The sequence below is a fragment of the Oryx dammah genome, unplaced genomic scaffold, assembly GCF_014754425.2.
Source record: "Oryx dammah isolate SB20612 unplaced genomic scaffold, SCBI_Odam_1.1 HiC_scaffold_10, whole genome shotgun sequence".
NCBI classification, from domain to species: domain Eukaryota; kingdom Metazoa; phylum Chordata; class Mammalia; order Artiodactyla; family Bovidae; genus Oryx; species Oryx dammah.
In genome coordinates, this window is record NW_024070194.1 from 63,612,897 (window position 1) to 63,636,982 (window position 24,086).

At 41.5% G+C, this 24,086-nt stretch overlaps 1 protein-coding gene across 5 annotated transcripts in view; it reads right to left on the reverse strand.

The window, feature by feature from the left end:
• Window positions 1–24,086, reverse strand: part of NRP1 (neuropilin 1) — a 152,801-nt gene that overhangs the window by 36,273 nt on the left and 92,442 nt on the right. For all 5 annotated transcript variants that reach the window (XM_040248375.1, XM_040248373.1, XM_040248377.1 and 2 more), the window contains 2 exons: window positions 8,577–8,732; window positions 4,719–4,863 (listed from right to left, as the gene is read on the reverse strand). In XM_040248375.1, coding sequence (XP_040104309.1) covers window positions 4,719–4,863; window positions 8,577–8,732 — 301 coding nt within the window. The remainder of the gene's footprint in view (window positions 1–4,718; window positions 4,864–8,576; window positions 8,733–24,086) is intronic.

The following is a 24,086-nucleotide window of genomic DNA, read 5'->3' on the forward strand; positions in this document are numbered from 1 at the left end:
CAAACTCTTGAGACCCCATGGACTGTGGCCTGCCAGTCTCCTCTGTCCATGAGATTTTCCAGGCAAGAATACTGGAGTGGATTGCCATTTCCTTCTTTAGGGGATCTTCCTGACCCAGGGATTGAACTCACATCTCCAGCATTTCAGGTGGATTCTTTACGGCTGAGCTTCCACTTGGTAGCCAGTTTGTCCCAAATACTGAATGGGGAACATACTTACACTAAAAAATTCTTTGTCATTTATCTGCATTAAATTGAACTGGACATTCTGCATTTCACTTGGCAACCTTGATTAAAAACTTAAAACCAATCCTAGATGGGAGGGGAAAGTGAGTTCTGTGATGGGGAATTAGGTGGTTCTTTTCTTTTTGAATTGAAACACAATTGATGTACACTACATTAGTTTCAGGTGTATTCCACAGTGAGTTGATATTTGCATATATTATGAGATGATTACCACTGTAAGTCTAGTAACCATCTGTCCCCATACGACGTTTTTACAATACTATTGACTGTACTCCTTATCCTGTGCAGTACATCCCTGTGGCCTTATCTAGAAATTTGTAAACTTAATTCTCTTCACCTATTTCACACACCCCCACCTCTTTTCCCCTCTGGAAGTGGTTATCTTCACTGATATTATTTTACAATAAAACCTCTGAACTGAGACTTAACGGGAAAACAGAAATACTGGTAAATCAAATACTTAGTTAACTGGTTTTCAAGGAATGAGAAGACAATGACTGCATTTGATGGGTGAACCTGAATAAGCGTAATTTAATCTTCCCTGATGACTCAGAAGGTACCTATGGATGTTGGAGGGCTCAAGATCATCCTTGCAAACTCTGCTCAACACAGGCACACACTGACCTGTGCAGAAGCCCCAGTTCATTAACTTCTGGTAAACGAAAAAGCCCACATGGTCTGCAGTGTGTTCTCAGACAGCAAGGGCATCTTCACCAGTTTTTCTTCCAAAATGATGAAGCCTTCCTGGTCAAAATAATGCAGATGCTCCTCTGTCAATCACCTACAAGTCAGGATGACTTGCTCCACTTCTGTTCTCCTTATCTCTCTATATGGTGACCCACTGTTGTACACTCTGGTTATTACAGGGTTGCTATGTTTCTAGCAAATAATTTCTGAACAGAAAAATTGGGTTAGACCTTGGGAGCTCTGGAGACTTTCAATTGATGTACTCACATGGTAACTTTGAATTCAATGTGTGTGTGTGTGTGTGTGTTTAATCCAGATTGAGTTGGGGCTTGCCTACTCTAGAGAGGGTCAAATTTTGCAATCGTCACTTGTTTGTAGGAAAACATGGATAAAGCTGCAATTCATTAATTTGCTCATTCACTTGTAAAAAAAATAAGTGTGTCCAGCGTATTATGTTCCAGACACACAGGACACAATGGAAAAGAAGACAAACACGACCCCTGCTTTCATGGAGCTTCCAGACCCACAGGAACCCTGCAGTCTCGTGCTTTTTTCTATCAGTCTCCACTGAGGGGACCATGATCTCTAAAAGATGAAAATTATCTCCCCTGGTAACAATGAGCAAACACTGATGTCATTGTCTCATTAGAGGTTCTGTTGCTGGGGCCTGTTGCAGATTCAACTGATTGAGCACCAAGCACTGTTTAATATACCAGGTACTGTTTAGTGAGCACTTACTCTAAACCAAGTGTCATGAGCATCCTTCCCTTGTGGCTCAGCTGGTAAAGAATCTGCCTGCAATGTGGGAGACCTGGGTTCGATCCCTGGGTTGGGAAGATCCCCTGGAGAAGGGAAAGGCTACCCACTCCAGTATTCTGGCCTAGAGAATTCCAGGGACTATATAGTCCATGGGGTCACAAAGAGTCGGGCATGACTGAGTGACTTTCGCTTTAGCTTTTCACTTAAATCTTATTACAGCTGAATTAAGTTAATCTTAGTGACCAGGAGATGGAGATCAGAGGGACCATGAGTCTTGCCCGTGGTCATTCAGTCACTAAGTGGACAGCCTGGAGTGAAGCTTGGATATGTCTATACACCTTCTCTTTGTGTGACCATCGTTATGACAGGCTGGCCTCTCTAAAAACCTGCCTTGACCAGTTATTTGGAGGTTGTAGTTGTCTTATTAGAGAGAAAGTATCCAAAACACATTAGGGGTCATGATTAAGAGAGTGGCAGTATGTAATTTGGAAAAAAAAAAAAAGAGCTACTTAAAATAATTGTAAAACAGAACAAATCAAATGTGAAAATATTAAAGCATGGTATTTCAGACATCTGTGCTGTGCTAAGTCACTCAGTCATGTCCAACTTTTTTTGTGACCCCATGGACTATAGCCCGCCAACCTCCTCTGTCCATGGGGATTCTCCAGGCAAGAATACTGGAATGAGTTGCCATGCCCTCCTCCAGGGCATCTTCCCAACCCAGGGATTGAACTCAGGTCTCCCACACCGCAGGCAGATTCTTTAACGTCTGAATCAACAGGGAAGCCCATGAATACTGGAGTGGGTAACCTATCCCTTCTCCAGGGGATCTTCCCGACCCAGGAATCGAACCAGGGTCTCCTGCACTGCAGACGGATTCTTTACCAGCCGAGCTACCAGGGAAGCCCTATCGACATCTATGTTTGCTTAAATAACTAGGCCATTTGATTGTTTTTAAAAATCCAATAGTTTCCCCTGTTTATATATAAAGACTCATGCTCCTAGAATTATCTCTCAGGAAAATCCTTGTGAAAATGAGAAAGAGCAATTTAGGCTTAAATAAGTATTTTATTTAATTAAAAGGAGAGCCAGAAATTCAGAATTCACACTAATGCATTTATGAAGTTTACCTTTTTTTTTTTTTTTTGGTACAGTGACATGAGAATAGGTGGGAGGAATGGGACAGAAATTTCTACTCTGCCTTCAAATGGCCTTGTTTCTATGAATTTACAAGTAGTCGTTTACATTTGTAATGCCCAGAAAATGACCTAGAGCCTTCTCTCCTGTATCTGCTGATCAAGAATAAAGCCAAGGTTATATCTAACCCTACACTGCCCCTTTTCTCCCTCCAAACTTCTCTCCACCCAATGCCTGCCTCCAAGGCCTTGAACTTTCTAAATATTTAGATTCTAAAACAATAAACAAGTCTGTCTCTAAGATGGAAATAAATAAAATTTGGGGAAGAGATCAAATGTCAGTTTTTACTTTCCAAAATGGGCTGTACTGTAAACAAATGTAATTTTTTTTTTCTCCTTAGTTAGCTTTCTTCAAATTGCTTGTAATTTCATGGAAAATTGCCCAGGTGATTTTTTTTTCCCTTCAGAAGTCAGTACTTTCCTTCTCTAAAAATAATTGTACTAAAGAGGATAAAAATAAAAACAATAGTGTTGGCGTTCATGGAATGAGAAATTAAATGCTCTCAATATGTATACTAAGATCACATGAAAGAAATTTGACAGCCTTTAAAGGTTGTTCACTTTTAGTTACTTTGTAGTGAATAAGTTACTGATTCTGTTTTTGAAGTTTTTTTGCATTCTATGGAGGTTACATTGTACTTTTTTTAATGAAAAATTTGTAGTTTACTTACTTACATAGAAAGGTATTTGAAATGGGCTATTTACTTCAGAAGGCAGAGTAGATGTACAGGATGAGGAAGAGCAGTACTGGTTGCCATAGAAACACAGTGAGACTAACTGGATCCTGCTACTTCCTGCTCCGTCCTGACCTGCCTACCTTTTTAGCCACTTAATCACCCAGTAACCTCATCTTCACCTCTCAAGTGCATATAATCCACCTACTTGTTCCAAATTTAAAAGAGACTCTTAAAGTCCTATTAACCTCAGAAGAAACAAACTCCAAACCAAGAAATATTGACAAATTGATTTCTAATATTGATGTTAGTATACGCATTCAATGAAAGATATAGACATGTATTGAGCCAAAACCTAACAGTAAGTTGTCAGGGCAGTTAGTGAGTAAAAGGAGAATAAATTAACTCCATAAATTAAACTCCTCCTGAACTGTTGCTAATGAGGTCACCTCTAGGCTTCAAGATTAAAAAGACATGTATATACTACCATGTGTAAAACAGATAGATAGCTAGTGGGAAGCTGCTGTACAGTACAGGGAGCTCAGCTCAGTGCTCTGTGATGGCCTACAGGGTGGGCTGTGGGTAGGTGAGAAGGAGGGTCAGGTGGGAGGGGATATATGTACACATCTAGCTGATTAACTTTGTTGTAGCAGAAACTAATACAACACTGTAAAGCAATTATACTCCATAAAAAAGACAAAGGAGGTGAAGAACATTTCAAGCAACAGTTATTTACTGTAAACCTACTAAGTAGCAGTCAGTATGGAGTAACCAGGAGATGGAGGATGAAAGGGAAGGTATTTGTCTTCCTGGAGCCTGCCTAGTGGAAAGACACCACTTGTAAATACCTACCACATGCCAGCCTGTGTAAGCGCTTCATATTCACGAGCTAATTCATTATCACAACAACCCTCAGTGGTGTACACCATGATGCCTGTTTCTAGGTGAGATAACTAAGGCTTTGAAAGGCAGTAAACTGCCCCAAGAAATAAGCCAGTGAGTAAGTAGTACAAGTAGGATATGAACTCACTTTTGTCCAAATCCAAAGCATATGCTCTTAATTACCAAATGAAAATGACCAACCCCATTTATATCAAATTACTCTCCCTGTATTTAAAAGTTGACACAGATAAAAACCAGGTGATCTTCCATCTTACCTGTTATCTTGCAGCCATAGACTTCAAATCTCATGGAGATGCCAGTTTCCCAGGTCACAGGTTTGATTCGGACAAATCGAGTGATCAGGGGTTTGGGAAAAACTCCAATCACGACATCTGTGGGGTTGGTGTTTCCCTGAAAGATCTAGATGGAAAAAGAAAGGGCCCTTTAATAACAGACATTTCAGATTAAAAACAAATGCAAAAATATGTTTTCACAAGTGCTTGTCAAATTGTTTACAATCTCTTCATTGTTTACCATGGTTGAGGTGGTGTTAATAACTTGTCATGTTATTTTTCCAAATGATGGCAATCAGATAAGAACCATGTCTAAGATAGAATGTTGTCCCAATCATCTGTTCAGTTTTCCGAGAGGATTTTTGTTTTTATTTGCTAAGTTGTGTCCTTCTCTTTGCAACCCCATGGACTACAGCCCACCAGGCTCCCCTGTTCATTGGGATTTCCCAGGCAAGAATACTGGAATGGGTAGCCATTTCCTTCTCCAGAGGATCTTCCTGACTCAGGGATCGAACCCACATCTACTGCACTGCAGGTGGATTCTTTACTGCTGAGCCACCAGGGAAACCATATAGAATGTTGTCCTAATCAATTTTCTGAGAGGATGGAGCCTCTAAAAGTATTATTATAAGGATAGCATTTGTTAAAGAATACGTGCAATTATCTAAAAAAGTGGGAAAATGATTAACATTATCAAAAGAACTTAGAGAATACGGTGGACATTTCATGGGAACTTTCACTGTTTTACTTTCCCAGGAATTTCCCAAAGGAGTGCTTTTTGAGTTCAATGTAGGATCTGGCTATTTGAAAATTCTAGGTTATGTTCAGCCCTAGGTCAAGGAGCTTCCTCCCTTTGAACTCCAATTCTTGATGGAAGATCTTATCCCTGACGTGAATGAATGACTCTAATTTTTTTTTGTGGAGGGGGTGGTTGCTGGTAAAAGTATGTGTCGGTGGTCAAGATCAAAACTGAATTATACATAATATGTAATGGAGAATCAGTTTTCCCAGGGCTTCTGTTTCTTGTTTTAAAAATGAGTCATTTTCTTCTAAGAAAGATGAGGCATGTAGCTGCAGTGTAATGAGTGCCAGTCACGAACTGGTTTCCCACAAGTATCCGTGGGGGCCACTCGGCCTGGGCATGATGCCACACAGTGTCCTCTGGCGACATCTCTCAGGAGCAGGGGGCTGTCTGCCACGTGGAACCCTCTGCCACTCGACTTGTCTCAGGTGGGACTGAAAGCCTCCTTGTCCCTGGATTTTACACTAGCTTACAGTGGAGACAGCTGTGTAAAAAGTACAGCTGAGACACAGGCCTTGGGTAGCTAGAGCACCACGGGGGCCATCAGAGGTGAAGAGACTCCCCTGTGAGTCTGTGGAGGAGGACCACCATCCCCAGGGAGGAAGGAGCTTATGGGTCGGGCTGAAGTTCTTACTACATTTAGCCTAAGAGCCCTGCTCCGTGGGAGGCAGTCAAGCATTTTACTAAGTCAGATGTTAGCCGGATCCCTCTCTGGAGACGAGGTAGTATCAGAATTTATCCCAGCCTGTGATGGCCTTTATTTACTTTTTTAAACGAATATTTATTTACTTAGTACTGCTGGCTGTGCTGGGTCTTCGTTGCTGTGTGGGTTTTTCTCCAGTTGCCGCTTCTCCTGTTTTGGAGCACCGGCTCTGGGGCCCACGGGCGTCAGTACCTGCAGTGTGGGGGCTCAGTATTTGTGGTGCCTGTGGCATGTGGGATCTTAGTTCCCTGATCAGGGACTGAACCCATGTCCCCTGCATCGGAAGGTGGATTCTTAACCACTGGACTCCCAGGGAGCCCTTGTGATGGCCTTCAGATTTCTGTCTTACTTCAGCAAATCTCTCTGGGCAGCAATCTGTATGAATGTGTTTTTGTGTCCTGATGAATAACGGGGACCTGCCTGAAGGGGCAGAGTTTCCCAAGCCAGTGTTTCTAGGGCCAGGGTGGTCCACTTCAGGGAGGGACCACCGGCTGGCTTACCCTGAGGACGTTTTATGTTTCCTGAAGACCGGGTGAGAACACACACGCCACCAACAGAAAAAGGCTGCTGGCTCTGTGGTCAAAGGCCACTGTTGCTGAGGTGCGTATGGCCAGCTCTCCCCAAGGAAAGGAGGGGAAGGGGCATGCCAAAGACCCCAAAGTACAGAGCAAGGCAACAAGAGCTGGACTCCGGGTGGACGTGGGGATTTCATTCAGGTTCAGTGAAAGGGCTCAGACACACACCCGGTCTTTCCCAACGTTTTATTCTTTCTGCCTCCTATTCTAGAGCCCCTGTGTGCCAAGGTGACATTGATTGTGAGCTGTGTCCACGCCAGACGCCCCCACGGCCCCAGTGTGCTCTCCCCACCCACATGTGGACAACTGTGGGCCACGGCTGAGGAGGGGTCTTGGATAAAGAATGCTCACTGATTAAAGAGACAGCCTGAAAGCTGAGTCAGCCCTCCCCACTCTCTCCGGGTTCTTCTGTTTGTTGGTGTGTCCTTGGCATTAGTGTTTTTTCATTTGTTTGAAACTAAAGCAGGCCTTCAAAAAAATGACTCCAAAACAAAAACAAGCCATGACACTCAGGGGCAAAATTTACTCAGTGGATCTGCACCAATAGTGACCATGAGGGATTTTTTTTCCCAAGATGGAGGATCCACTCCATGTCCTCTAGGGCAGGACAGTGGCCTTGAGTTGGCTGGTCCACAGAACTTTCCTCCCACAGATGGCTGCATCTCTATGGCTGCGGCCTTCCTGCCTGCCCTAAGTGAGAGTGGCAGCTTTGCAGCTAGTCAAGGGTAGTTTTTTCTTTCTTTCTTTTTTTCGGGCATGTGGGATCTTATTTCCCCAACCAGGGATCGAACCTGTGCCCTCTGCATTGGAAGCTTGGAGTCAACCACTGGACCACCAGTGAAGTCCCTCAAAGGATATTAATAGCCCTCTCACTTCACACCAAGGAGGCCTTTCTCAGTTCCAGACCCAGAAGGAGACATTTAAGCCCATACATGCTCCAAAGAGAGACAAGGACATGTTAATTGGTCTCTTCTGGAACCCAGAATTCCAAATTACCTGGATCTTTGCTACCACTCTCATCAATTCTGCATGTTTCACTCAGCCTCCAGGGCAAGCTTTTAATTTGGGGGAAATGGCAAGCATGAGCTCTCAGTAATCTCTTGATTAGTAATTCAGAGCAAGCATAACTTCAAATAAACAGCAAGCTGAGAAAAACATCTCAGCTCCAAATAATTCAGGACAGAGCACCCGAGGAATAGGGCATGGTGTGGCCTCCTCAACAACAAAAAGCAGCGAGGAGGTGGCGTGTCGTTCGTAGGATCTGAGAGAACACCTTTAGTTCTGTTCATTTGCACAGAAGCAGCCAAACACACTTGTAAATTAGTTTGTGAGGTGCAGAGGGTAGATGAAAAGGAGTCTTCTAAAACCAGCCCATTACAGAGAGGAAGAAAGAATTAATCTATGAAAGAGAATGAGGAAACACGGGGAGAAAGACAAAACAAAACAACTCCAAGGGTTCTGAGGGGGACGGTGTTTATCCTATGCAGAGTCCATGTCCCTGTGGGAGGTTTAAAGCGATTCTTGAGTCTGACTTAATTTAGCTGGTATTGACTTTTCTTGGAAACATCCGTATAATTTCCTTTTGGCTTCTGGATCTGGGAACATGAGACCCCTTGGTCAGATTTAAACTTCTAATTGCACTTTTCATTTTAAATCAATTCAAAAATAAGCCAGGCCAGACAGCAAGCTCCCAAACAAACAAGTAAAAATTGATCATCCATTTCAAAGACTGAATTAGTGGAGGAGGCAGGCAAACTTACAACAGGTTTATTTCCTTCTTTAATGGTGATCCAGTCTTCCCCATTGGAGCTAATGTCTATTCTGTAAGTTTTGACGTAGTATTTCCTCCTGGTTTCCTTTGAAATGGCTCCCTGTGTCCCGACAGCAGTGACAAAGCGCAGAAGGCCCAGGTCTACCTACAAGACAATACAAGCCTGATCAGTTGCCCATCCTGATACCTCTGTAACGTGGAGCATCTTTTCCTGCGGGGAACAAGATGTAGTCTTCCTCCACCTGGGGTCAACAGACTCTAATTCCATCAGTATCGACAGCCCCAAGAAAGCCTCGGATATGACAGCCACTGCCCTAGCTGGCAACCGCCAGGAAGAGAACTTTCTCATCCTTGCAACCGGCAACCAAGATTGCTTGATCCTTGGAACAAAAGAGAAAACCAAGTCCAATATCATATGACTGTATTTTCTAAGAGATTAATGATACTTTCTAAACAGCACATTAATAAATGTCATTTTACAAACAGAAAACCAAGACAAACAAGATAAGCTCTCCTCCTGGTTTATGGAGAAGCCTGGACTAGAACTTGAGTCTCACACGGTCCTATTTCCCATTGCTCTGCAGCAACCTCCTTCCTTCTAAATAGGATGTGGACTGGAACCATCCTGACTCTGAAAACCCTTGTGCGTGCTGGGCTTTGGGAAATGGGCCATCGATTTGTAATCTGGAATGGCCAGACTGTATTTCTGTATAATACAGAGATTTAAAGAAACAAAGCACAAATATTTGGCAAAATATTTCATAATGTTCACAAAAAGTAATTGCATGTTATGACTGATTAACACTAACAAGATATTTCAACAGTATATTCAGTAGTAAGAGGCTGTTTCCCCTGAAAATGGTGACAAAAACAACCCCCCCCCCCCAAACCCTAAGCCCACCCCCTTCCCCAACTGCAGCGTCAGCATCCCGCTTTCCAGTTGCTACATGACAACCCAATTCTCAGGAAACAATATTTCAATTAACCCTCCAGTGCCCATGGGCCATAAACACCTAAACAATTTCCATTTTATGTACAACCTGTCTCCTGAAGAATGGCTATTGTCTTCCCCAAATTGCTTTTTCCTGAAGGCCCTTGGAGCAGTTAAATCAACATGTTGCCAATACCTTCAAAACTGAAGCAAGACCAAAAACAACAACAGCCCCACCACAGAGAAGCCAGCTTGAACACACACAATTCAACAATAGGAGATTTCATCTAAAAAGGAAGGGGATACTACTCAGTGTAAAACAATCTTTATTTCATTATCCTGATTTTAAAGATGTAAAGTCCAGGCTCAAGATGCTTTTACCAGGTTTAAAAGAAAAAAACGAGCAAGCCTTTCATAGAAATACATATTTTAAGATGACAGTGGTAGATATGGTCTAAATCTTAATTTAACAAATAAGTACTTATCCAACATGTTTTTATTAAGTGCCTAAACTTGCTAACTGAAATTTGCATTTTTTCAAAAGTGAACTCTAACACTTTGTATGAATTTGTGTACACATTTCAAAAACGGGAGGCAGCCCCATTTACCAGATTTAGCCAATAAAAATACAAGATATTCAGTGAAATCTGAATTTCAGATGAATAGCAAATGTTTTTAAAATAAATACATCCCATGCAGTATTTGGGACATTCTAACAACAGGTTCATTGCTTACTTGAAGTTCAAATTTTACTGGGTGTTCTTTTCTGGATGTGATCTGGCAACCCTAAATCTAACTCTGTTCTGAACAAATAATCAGATGATCTTAGGTTGCTGCAAAAACTCGCTGATTTCTTAATGCTGCAACTTGAAAGTTAATGGCTACTCTAGACATGGATGCACTGAACAATTTCAACTGTTTTCAAATGCTCTCATAACACTTAGGGCTTTACTAACTGTCCACTGAGTCACGCCCTCATGCCCAATACCCAATCCACTTCAACCTGAAGAGCCCTTAAAACCTTGATTTTCAGGGGACTGTGAAGCAGAGCTGTGCAAATAAACTCAGTCAAACCTACAGATGGCTCTTCGGTTTGGAAATGATTAACTTCCCGAGAGTGCATATGCAGCTTAGGCTGATTAGAAAGAGCTCTAGAACTTCATGCTCTGGCTGTCCTTTTCCTATTTTTAAAATTTTGTTCTTAGGATAAGATAAGAAGTTAACTGGTGGTCAACTAGAAGAATCCTAGCACTAGAAACAGCCAACTTTAAAGGAGGGATCTATTGACTGGAATTAACCGGATGCCCAACGCAAGAAATGTCCAAAGTCCCAAATCGAGAGGTCCCAAAGCATGTGCCTGAATCACTCATAAAGAAGAAAAGATATGTTCTTTTCTTAACAGCAGTGAAATGCGTTCACAACCTCCCCTTGTAATTGCATGAAGTTTCCTGCTATGCTTTCAAACTCTGCAGATTCTCTTACTGCACTGGGATACTTGAAATTTCATTTCATTTTTCTTTCTAACATTACTGCCACTGGGTTTAGAAAGAATGAATGACAACCAAATAATTATAGCTGGGACTTGAACCATTGTAATTAAAACTGAATGGTACCCAGAACTCTAACAAGACACAGCCCAGTACTGGAAACTCTCACTTGCAACACCATGAGCTTCTCTTAAATCCTTTATCCTTGGGGACCTTTGTGGACTGCCCTAAAAGTGACTCTCAGTGCCTGAGAGAGTTTGGGAGGAGATAGATATCAGCCTCAGAAGCAACACTGCTCACTCTGCAGGTATCTGTAGGGAGACCCAGAAGGACTTACTGGGTGTTTATACCTTTCTTAGGGTTGAAGCCATCTTTGCTAATCATGACGTTGCTTTGATGTACCTTTTTATTTCTTATGGGCTTCCCTAGTGGCTCAGAGGGTAAAGCATCTGCATGCAATGCGGGAGACCTGGGTTCAATCCCCAGGTAGGGAAGTTCCCCTGGAGAAGGAAATGACAACCCACTCCAGTATTCTTGCCTACCTTTCTCAGGGTTGAAACCATCTCTGCTAATCATGACATTGCTGTGATCTACCTTTTTATTTTTTATGGCTGTACTGCACAGCTTTGTGATGATAGAACCTGCACCCTCTGCATTGGAAGCACAGCATCTTAACCACTAGGCCACCAGGGAAGTTTGGGATTTACCTTTTCAGTCTCCCCTGCTACACCTACCTCCCTTCAATGTATCTTTCAGCCACATCAAGTATTTATTCTTCCTAAAAGATATGCCTTTTCTGCCTTTGCACCCTCACATATAAAGTTTTCCTGACTTAAAAGGACATTTCCTCTTTTCTTTGACCACACATGACTGTTTCCTCTTTTTGGCCTGGTAGGCAGAACAAGTCATTTCTAACCTCAGGATGTTTAGCGCAAAGCTCAGTTCTCCAACTCTCAAGTCAATATATTGTGTTTTTCCTATACTTGCATCCAGACCTTTAAGATTCAAGGAGTGTTTATTTTTCTATCTAGAAAAGTGGTAGGTGTCTATTAAAAATTCCTAAGATACAGAAGAGTCTAAAGAAGAAATTGCAATCTCCGTAAGACCACCAATAAGAAATAACCACTGAAAGTAGTCTTCCAGAGTTTTTTTTTCCTTATGCAAAATATATGTGACTGTTGTGTATCTTTTGTTATTATTGGGTTGATCAAAACATTCGTTCAGGTTTTTAATCTGAAAAAACTTTTTGGTCATCCCAATACAAGGTCATATTACCTCTACATTTGATAACCTGCTTTTTGTTTAGTTTTATGGATATATTTCCATGGCAAAAATATTTTTCTATACCATCAGTTTCAATGGCTTCATGGTATTGGTTGTAAAAATGCCATTGGTTGTAACAATGCCATTGGTTGTAACATCATCTGTTTAGTCAGTTTGCTGCCTGGGAACATTTCTACTCCCCTTGATTGATATTTATCCAGTGAACACTTAGTATCAACTTTCCACTAAGTTCTGTATTAAGTGATGAAGATACAAAGAGAAGCAATAATGGGAGACACAAACAAGATTACAGGATGGGCCAGTGCATGAAGGAAGGGAGCTAAGGAGTTGGAGACATCTCACAGTTGACTTCCGTGTCTAAGACACCTATTGAAGGATGAATGGTAGGAACTTACAAGTGGACAAAAAAGGGAGAGAATATTCTAGAGAAAAGGAGGAATGGAAAGGGCAGAGGCAAGGGGAAGGAAATGAATGAATGAAATAACATCACTAAACAACCTAGCATGTTTCTTTCTCATCCCTCTAGATATTATTTGTCAATAAATGGATTGATCTCCAAAGAGATTGTTCTCTGCTCATTTGGAAGCCTAAAGAAGCAGTTGTCATGAACACTACTCAAAATCTGGCCATCCTCTTAGAGGATTAGCTTTCTGAATTCTGATGAGCTCGCCAAAACCTCACAGTCTAACAGACAAGATTGGCGACCCAAGACAGGCAGCTGAAAAGACAAAGATACAACCCCCAGAAGTTCTATGCAATGGCAACCCTCTGTGTTTTGGAGGGTTCATCGTCCTAAACAATAGTTCCTTTCTTTCCACAAAAAATTTAGATACACAATAACCATAATTAACCTGCTTTCCCTAAATCCAATCAGCCCTGTTCCCATCACCGTTTTCTTATTTTAACAAGAATGCCATTGTTTCACAGCTGCTTTATTTTTAATTGGAAGATGGGTGTGATTTCACATCTGAGTTTGATGTACTTCTGTTTAACATGAAGGGTGATGTTGAGGGGATGTGATGATGAGGGGTGTAGCCAGAGCTGCACATCAAATGCCTTCACTGGAATTGTGGAAAGTCTCACTCCGTGTGTGTGTGTGAGACAAACATAAACATCTGGTTATTTATCTGATGGTCTGTAGGCAATTTGACAGAAGTTTCCCAAACTCCTTTGGAGTTCGAGTGGCCACTCTCTGAGTTAGCTTATCACCATTAGCAGAAGTGACCCAGTATGACATCCTGTTTCCAATATAAATATAAAAGTCTAACACTGCCGGGAGAATGTCTACACCCACATCTTCTTTTCACTGTGCTCCCCACGCAAAGAGAAGACACAGCTAGACACAGTGGAGGAAAGCCCCCCTTTTATTCTGGGTGGGGAGAAGTGAATTAGTAAAAGAAAACAGCCATCCTCATCCCCTTCCGGGGGCAGGGGATGGTGTCCTACAGCTCCTGTGGATGAACTCCCCACCCTAACGCCCTCTTCCTTGTAAGATGTCTGCAGGTATTAACCCACATGCACTTTATGGCCACAGCATTGTCTTAGTAATGACAGGAAACACATTCCCCAGATAAAAAGAAGTCAGGAGAGAGACACATTTTACTGGGAATCACTTGAGGACAGAGGGCACGTTTTTAGCATCGTGCAGTAAATCATCGTGCAAACCTCTGCAAACTGCTGGTCGAACACCAGCATGCAGCCTCCCAGCCATGCAACAAATATCACTGCTTCCTACGATAATACATAACCAGCTACGGGTAACATCAGAATGTGGAAAGCCTCATTTCTAAAATGAAAATCTGTCCTACTCAATAAAATACTGTCCCTTGAGCGAGCATTGGCAAGGGAATGTTTCCCGGCATTTAACATTCCCAAGACAGGTCTGTACGAGAGCCTGAAAAAATAAAAGACAAAGAATGGAAGTCTGATTAAAAACAGGAAAAATACTTTTTTTGATGGGGGGAGGTGGAGTGTGTTGGGTTCTTTTTAGAGCATCTCCGATGACTCAAAGAGCTGTTTAATTCATCACTAGACACTACAAGCTAAAGAAAATATTTTTAAGCAATTGTCTCATTTCCTCAGATAACACACATGCTTTCTGATAATGCCTGAGCATCTGAACATGGATGCTGTTCCAGGATCTTGGAGCTTAATTCACAGCACCTGATCACCTCGTTCCTTGACTTGGGACCTTGGACTTTTTACAGTTATGAATAGGCATACAATCGTTTTACAGTTGGTGACACGATTCTCTCTTTATGTATTTTTTCATGATTACCGTGTTACATAGGAAAAAAAAAACTGATGACTAAAATTAACATTATTAATGGAAAATTTATAGGGCAACTCTTCTGCGTCAGGCATCTTTGTCCTCCATCCTCAGCTGCTTCAGTCATGTTCGACTCTTTGCAACCACAGGCTCTTCTGTCCATGGGATCCTCCAGGCAAGAATACTGCAGTCGGTTGTGATGCCCTCCTCCAGGGGATCTTCCCAACCCCTGGGTCTCCTGTGTCTTCTGCATCGCAGGCGGTTTCTTTACTGCTGCACTGGGGAAGCCTGTCAGGCATCTTATTAAGGGTTACACTTAGATACATTATCTCTTCAGCTCTCAACAGTCATACAAGGAAAAGGTTTTGTGGACAAAGGAACTGAGAAACAAAGTATATGAGTTCCTTGTTCAGAGTCACATACATGTTAGAGACTGATCCAGGTAAATCTCTCACTCCCCATCAGATTGGTGGTCCATGTACTTGTCACCACCACACCCACACTCTGCCTCAGTTCCTATCTTCAAAACCACAGTTATCAAAAGTTAATTTAGAATTTCTTAGTAAACAAAAATTAAATCTTATAGTTATTCTTTCTGCAAATTTAATATTTTTGCATAATTATGGAGAATCTAAAACCATTTATGATTACTTTGACTACATCGAACATTTACCTTGACTACTGGAAAGCAAAATTTTGCAAATGACTCACTTATGCTGTTGAAAAACGAGATGGTGGTGATGGATCATTTTAGCAAAAGATAATGAGAAAACATTTTAAAATTCTGGTAAAGAATACAAATATCCAAGAGCAAGAAAAGTGTAATGCAGGAAGAACCTCACCAATTTTCTTTTCTCATCTTAATTGCTTGAATTAATTTTTTTTTCCCAGAAAGGAAAGCATTTTGCTGGGTGGAATGAAACTACTGGTTGCAACAAAACCAGTGTTGGTAGGAAAACAATCCCGAGTGAGAGGACAGATGGAGTTTCCTCTCCAAAGACTTGAGTCAAGCAGCTAGAATAACAATAGATAAGGCTGCACAGCTCAGATGCAGCCTCAAGGCTGGCTTCCCTGATACTACTGTGCATACCGCAAAAGAATAACAAGGAAAGGGCAAGAAGATGAAGTCCCCAAACAAGGGCTCACTTCCATCTCCTCTGGCTGATCAAAGATCACGCTGCGGGGTGCTCCACTGCCTCTGTATGCTGGCATATCCTTTCATTCTCATATATATTTGCAGAAACCAGAAGCAATGAATGAAAAAAGAAATATCTGGGGGACTTCCTGGCAGTCCAGTGGTTAAAACACTGTTCTTCCACTGTAGGGGCATGGGTGCAATCCCTGGTCAGGGAACTAAGATCTTACCTGCCGTGTGATGCAGCCAAAACACAGAAAAAAATAAATACATAAAAAAGAAAATTTGAATTCTGATATGTACTTGGAACTGGAGCTCCATCTGGTTCTGTTTGAAGAGTAAGAGCTGCTGTAGCTGTTAGAACTGACAAGGGGCATGGTAGGAAAGGAAAGGGACTCGATGTGACAGGTTAATACCCCAGGGTCCACACCAGACACATTTCCAGAACCCAGTGACTCAAATCATTCCCACATGGAAACCAGGAGGGTGCTGCTCGGGGAGGGGACAGCCAGCCGGGTCCACATCTCCTCGGAGTGTCAGATAGAGCATTTCAAAGATCCTGAGGAGAGCAGGGCAGAGGACTACGACGCCCATGCCCGAACATGCTCAGCTTCACAGATGACACTTATTTAAGACACATACGGGAGGTGTGTGTCTTCACAAACTCCTTGCAAAATCTGAGGGTTCTTCTCCCCCTTCTATACTCTCTAGAACAGATATAATTGTGTTCAGAAAAATCAGACAAGTCTTCCATTAGAATTCCTCAGTTACTCACTAAGTCTGCAAAATCTGGTTGTCAGGAGGCAGTATATTTTGATAACAAAGGCGGCGAGAATGAGATCGTATGAACTCATTGTTCATATAGACCTTAGGATACAAGTGATCAGCATCAAAGATAACTGGAAACTGCTATGCAGAGTTAAGGAGAAAGGCTGATTGAATGCCTAGACTTTGGGAAAGATTGTTTTATATTTTTTAGACAAACACCAACCCAAGAATTCTGTCTGTTTCTCCTTAAAGTGAAGATTCCTTACTGTAGCACCATGTTCACTTTCAGATGGGGACCTGGGAAACGTTTAGTAGCTTGGTCAAGATGACTCTTAGATTGTGCCCTCTTCCAACTTAGATCCTCGGGAGTTGCTGCTGGACGATAAAAGATTCAAGGGCTTAATATTTTTAATTAACATTTTTTTGAGTGCTTATTTGTAAGTTACATTAAATGGAAACCCTGAGCCTAATCCTTTGATCTGGAAAGAGGATAAGCATTCAGAACGAAACAAATGTAATCCCTAGAAACTTGGTTAAGAATTTAACCTACAAACTGTAGAGCAGAAACTGCTTAACAGAAATGTCTTAAGAAAGAAAACTAAGTATGCTGCAGTTCAAAAAAGTTGCAAACATGTATAAATATTTACACATCCTCAAATATGTACGAACATGATGCAGATCTAGTCAAATGTTTCACAGGACTTATATCAGGGGCTCTTACTAAAAGGTTCACTCAGCAAAGATTTGGTGAGCATTTCCTACATGGAGGAACAGGCTGGCTTAGGCTCTCCTGATAGACCTTTCGGCTTTATCCATCAATTGTTAATTGCAATACTCATGAAAACTAGGAAAGCATTCTCCTAGTAGAAGGCTCAATGGGTAGCGATCACTTGGGGTCGGTAGGCAAGAGCAAACTGATGGGTCAAGTGGAATGGGTCCAGTTGAGTGCATCCATCGGCGTCTCATGAGACCACTGGCCTCTGACATCTGTCTCAGCCAAAACAACGAGGGCGCAGTAATGGAGGAACGGATAAAGGGATCCGGATGACAACCGCCTTAAAACGTGATAGTAGCATCTATGACCTCTGCATATAACTTCAGTAGGACTGTATTATGTAAACAAAGCATTTATTATTGTTTTCTTACTATTAAAAACATTTTGGGAAAACTATAAATGGATATATGGAGCCAGGGTGCAAGTCCATTGTGTGTCTTAAAGCCCAATAATGGTGCTTCACACATTGTAGATGCTTAAATGGAAAGTGTGAAATTGAAGTAAACTGAAGGATACCAAGGGTCCAGATAAAAACATTTAATCCATTAACTCCAACAGATATTTATGGTATGCCAGGCTCGGGAAGCAAGCAGGCCTGCACAGAAAAAAATGACAAGACTGAAAATAAAAACTGCCACTGTGGCCACAGATGAGTCATTGTGAGGTTCAGAAGATGGTTATGGGCGCAAGGGGAAAGTTCAGGCTTTATGGAATAGAGGTCATCTGAATCGTTCAGACTAGACTTCACAGGATAGGATAAGATTTTGGCTGGAAGGGGCCAGGGTTGATGAGCTGAAGGAACAGGAAAAAAATCCTACCCAACTGCCTATATTTTAAAATATCTGATATGATGAACATTTTCCTCCTGTCTAGTATCTCTTGGCAAAAGTCCTTTAGAGAGCAAAGCAAAATGTCCTCCCCAACCCCAACCTCGAATACACACCCTCCGTGCAGAGGCCTTCATGGAAGCCAGGCATCCCCACCAGCAAGTGCTGGGTGGGTAACAGAGAGACGATACAATCTTGTTTATAATTAAACTTTCAGCTCATGACTATGCAAGGCACTGCTGAGATAATTCTGCTAAAGTGTTTGCTTTTGCTACCTCTGGGAATCCAGGCATTCCTGGGAATAAGACCTAACCCTCAGCCCGCATGAGTCAGACTCTTCTCTCCTAAACCTCTTGGCACGCTGTCCAGCCCTACCCTCTGTTTATATCTACATTTGAAAGAAAACACCTCAATGAAATGGCATCAAAACTGTGTGATGTTTTCTGCAGGGATCCACATTGCTGTCAAAATGACACCATTGTTCCTCAAACCAAAAGGGCCATGAGTTGAGATTCTGAGCTTACAGTGGTGGGTATTTCTGTGTCTCACGTCCCTTGAGCTGTGGAGGGAAGTTGGTGACTGGAGTTTCTTCTTTTATCACACAAATAAGCGCTAGGTACTTGGATGCAGGAGACTGAGGTTACCAAATTCCTGCTCTCTCATCAGTGAGGGAAAAAGTCGAGTAGACAAGAACTCTCTCTACAGAGAGAATTGGTCGCATTAAATATCCTCAGTGAATGCTAGGGCTATAGGGAAAATATCTGGGTGATGCAGGCAACACATGTTGGCAAAAAGGCACAGGCTCCAGGAGAACCTCGGTGGCTCTGACCGTAAGGAGTGACCTGGAGGATGTTAAGCAAGCTAATTAGTCATTCCAAGCTGTGGTCTCCTCCTCCCTCCAACAAAAATACTAATGCATAGCCCATTTAGTTATTTTTCCTAGTTATTGTAAGAGTCATAGTGATGCATTGCTACACACGTTAACCATGAGAATGTGACCCTAATACTGTTTTTCCCTTAGTCATTTGAGTAATTGGAGTGTGTGGGTGTGTATGTATGTGTGTGTGTGTTTGTGTGTGTGGTTTTGCCTGAAGTAGCTAGGTGGGCTTCCCAGATGGTGCAGTGGTAAAGAACCTGCCTGCCAATGCAGGAGACACAAGAGACATGAGTTCAATCCCTGGGTTGGGAAGACTCCCTGGAGGAAGGCACAGCAACCCACTCCATTTTTATTGCCTGGAGAATCCCCATGGACAGAGGAGCCTAGTGGGCTACAGTCCATGGAGGCTATAGTCCGTGGGGTTGCAAAGAGTTGGACCCAGCTGAGCGCATGCACATACATACATACATACACACACACACACACACACACACACACACACACACACACACACACACAAAGCTCTCTTTAAATTCATCTGCCTTGAACAGCAGAATCCCATCCTTAGCAAATGCTCAATACACATTTGCTGAATTTAAGTGCAGTGCTGTGTCAGTTCAACACTGCCAGCAAGACCTGAAATGCCTTTCTTCCAAATAAAAGCCAACAATCCATTGTTAAGTCAATGTTAGCATTTGAGCAACCAATCTGTCCTCTAAGTTGAGGAATATGGCTATCCTTATCTTGATGTTTAAACCGCAAATATTAAAACTACTCATAGAATTTCCAATCCTTTGAAAAGTTCACCACTTAAAGGGAGGGTCTGCTAAGTGACAAATTTCATTGGCTAGGTCCATGTCACATGAAGGATTCCTTTTTATTTGTTTCTCAAAAGAACTCTCAGTAACTTACTAAGTGTCCTTCCTCCCAGAATTTACCCTAAAGGGCAGCAGGGCTTAAATCTGTTTTTCACCATATCTATCATTCTCTCCAACCTCTTCTCAACCTTTTCATTTTAGAGTCAAGTTACTGGCAGTCATGACATCCACAAGATTTTTATGGACTGGATGTATATGGTATCTTAGACTTTTCTGTATTTTAGAAAAAGCAACCACATCAACATTTCACTGTCTAACTGTAGGTCTTCAAGTCTTCACCTGCTTAACATGTGATCTTCATAGGATATTGTCATTGTAAGTTTTGTGTGGCTGGGAATTGAATGCAGGTTTCAGGCCTTGTGATCTTTGTGTTTGTCTCACGGTCTCTGAGAAGCAGCCCCATGGAAGAAGCATTGATGCTGGCTCTGAATCGAGGCCAGGCCACAAAACACCTTTCCACAGTGCAGTAGCCTCAGTTATGCACACGTACAACTTTCCAGTCTATCAGCAGTTTAAAGAGATTATTAAACCTAAAACACCAAGACAATATTAAATAGGTACAGGTAAGGTCTATTTCTGTTTCAAAACCTGTTGTATGCTACCCACAAACTTTTAATATCTGCAGTATTGGGGAGATTTCAAATCACTTAAGATCAACACAAATCTATTTCAGCACAAACAAAGTGATTTGTTTATCATTAGTTTCTCAGTAAGTCATACCTTTAATTTTTCTCCCTCCTAAAAGGCTTGGTTTCAAAAACAAACACAAGGGTGAATTTTTAGAAACTAAAGACTTGCAGATGGGGGCAATGGTCTAACTCAGCCTCTTGGCCTATAAACTTTGACAGCATCCTTTTACACCGACTTTCTGTGTATTTCTCAGGCATCTAGGTGGGCCTCTCAGGTTAATGAGAGTTTCATGTGCTGATGGGGAATCTGGACATGCAGGTGTCCAAGAAGACTTCTCTATTTGGTGTTAAAAATCCTGCAAGGGGTTGATGGGATTACCGAGATTAAAGTCGGTCACCCGCCAAAACCCTTTATGATGAACACTGCCCCGGGGACAAGAGAAGAGACGAAGAACAGGCTGCCGAGGTACAGCTGGTTGTCAGAAACTGTATATAAACTGTAGGTCTCTAAAGGGGTGTCAGTCATTCCTGAGAAGAGATGAAATGAACTTCACGATTTAATATTTGGTCCACAGCATTTTCCCTATTTGGAAGCTTACTCTTCAGCCAGGAAGTGTAGACTGACTTTTTTTTTTTTTGAAGATGACTTATAAAGGAGGTGGAAAAGCCTTTGAAATAATACATTTTCAAAGAATTACTGTCTAAGAGAATCATCTGTAACTACCATCCACAGGGGATGTTCTATAGTAACGGATGGAGCAGAGGCCAGCCCATGGCAAGAGAAGAGCTGGAAAGTTGGAAAAATGTGGATGGAGGTGGGTAACCAAGGCGAAAGAGGGGAAACCGTTTGTGCTCTGAAGACTTGCTGCTTTGCCATCCAAATGCAGTCAAGGAATAGAACTGCAAATTCTTTTAACGTTCTGAAAAAAAAAATCTATCTGTAGTAATTTCATTCATTTCAAGCCTGGGTCATGAGATGGGAAAAGTGTATCTGCCTGTCTACTTTCAAACCACAGGAGAAGAAACACAGATGTTCTGCTAAAGACATCACTTCATGCTCGTCCCCCTCTAGCCCTGCCCAGAGTCCTTAACATGATGGGAACTGTGACTTGTATTTATCCACCAGAACCACTCTTTTTTTTGGTTGTTTCAGAAATGGTTCTTTTTTTAAATTATTTTTTAAACTTTTAAATTTTATTGGGATACAAAGAAGGTGAAGTCGCTCAGTCATGTCTGACTCTGCGACGCCATGGACCATAGCCTACTAGGCGTCTCTGTGCCTGGGATTTTCCAGGCAAGAATACCAAAGTGGGTTGCCATTTCCTTCTCCAGGGATTGAACCTGGGTCTCCTGCATTGCAGGCAGATGCTTTACCCTCTAAGCCACCAGGGAAGCTGTTGGGATACAGCCGATTAACAATGTCATAATTTCAGGTGAGCATCAAAGGGACTCAGCCATATATATACATGTATCCACATTATCCATTGTTTTTCCAGTAGTCATGTACTGATGTGAGAGTTGGACCATAAAGAAGGCTGAGTGACAAAGAATTGATGCTTTTGAATTGTGATGCTGGGAAAGACTCTTGAGAGTCCCTTGGACTGCAAGGAGATCAAACCAGTCAATCCTAAGAAAGTCAGCCCTGACTATTCATTGGAAGGACTGTTGCTGAAGCTGAAGCTCCAATACTTTGGCCACCTGAGAAGTTCCAATACTTTGGCCACCTGATGCGAAAAGCTAACTCACTGGAAAAGACCTTGATGCTGGGAAAGATGGAAGCAAGAAGGAGAAGGGAATGGCAGAAGATAAGATGGTTAGACAGCATCATCAATTCAATGCACATAAATTTCAATAAACTCTGGGAGATAGTAGAGGACAGAAGAGCTTGGCATGCTATAGTCCATGGGGTCAAAAGAGTTGGACACAACTTAGCAACTGAACAATAACATCCATTGTATCCTCCGGAACCATTCTTAACACATGCACAGACACGTCTGTTTCACCACATCCTTGGAGGTAACAAAAGGCAAAATGTTTTCTTGGTGAACATGATCACACTGTGGTGTGTGTAGTGTTGAGGAATGTGTTTTTTGACAGGAAAAAATAGGGCTAAGGCCCACATTTGGAAATGTGAAAGAAAAAAAAAAAAAAGAGAGAAAACCACTTTTTTTCAAACCACTTTGAGGTTTCCAGAACAGCAAGAACCTATCATGTTGTCACTATACTTTAAGATACAAAGTCACGTCTGAAAACACATTACTCTGCATGGTTTTAATAAAAAAAACTTCTGATATTTAAAAGGAAATGGAATGAATTGGTTCTTAATTTGTTGGAATTACTTTTGATAAAAAGATTTTCATTAAGATGAATTTTATATGAGACGAATATTCTAAGTTTAGGCACTTTAAAAAAAGATAAGTAGATAAACAGATGTTCCCATAAACTCTTCTGGAAAACAGCAAAGTTCTTAGACTAAGGGAACTAACATTATATTATAGAGGTTGATAATTAGAATTCAATTTCAGTGTTTACAAATTGGACACCAAATTAATTATTCCTGCTTTCTTTTCTTTTTTTTGTCCTATCCTTTAGAAGACATAGGATTGCCCAGATGGTGATCATATAAGATGCCTTCTACATTTGTTTTAATAAATGAGATTCACTGATTTACCATATTTAGAGGAAATATGTTAAGGGAACAAATGTATTGACTGAGTTTTCTTTACATGGCACATGATTGTTAAATAAATGAATTCTTACCATCTTGGTATCAGAGCTTTGTAAATGAATAACAGCATCCTTTTAAATTAATGCAGTATTTGGAAATGTAAGTTAAAACTACAGAAATAGGATAATGTGTGTGCTGTAAATGTTAGTGATTGAAAATAGTAGTAACTAGTCTGGATTTTCAGAATAATGTTTAAAAAACTAGGCCAAGATACTCTCTAGGCCCATCTATGTCTCTACAAATGACCCAATTTCATTCCTTTTTATGACTGAGTAATACTCCATTGTATATATATGTATAAAACAGACAACTAATGAGAACACACTGAATAGTACAGGTGCATGAAAGTGCTGCACTCAATATGCCAGCAAATCTGGAAAACTCAGCAGTGGCCCAGAACTGGAAAAGGTCAGTTTTCATTCCAATCCCAAAGAAAGGCAATGCCAAAGAATGCTCAAACTACCGCACAATTGTACTCATCTCACATGCTAACAAAGCAATGCTCAAAATTCTCCAACCCAGGCTTCAACAGTATGTGAACTGTGAACTTCGAGATGTTCAAGCTGGATTTAGAAAAGGCAGAGGAACCAGAGATCAAATTGGCAACATCCACTGGATCATCGAAAAAGCAAGAGAGTTCCAGAAAAACATCTACTTTTGCTTTATTGACTATGCCAAAGCCTTTGACTGTAGTGGATCACAATAAACTGTGGAAAATTCTGAAAGAGATGGGAATACCAGACCACCTGTATGCAGGTCAAGAAGCAACAGTTAGAACTGGACATGGAACAACAGACTGGTTCCAAATTGGGAAAGGAGTGTGTCAAGGCTGTATATTGTCACCCTGCTTATTTAACTTATATGCAGAGTACATCATGAGAAATGCTGGGCTGGATGAAGCACAAGCTGTA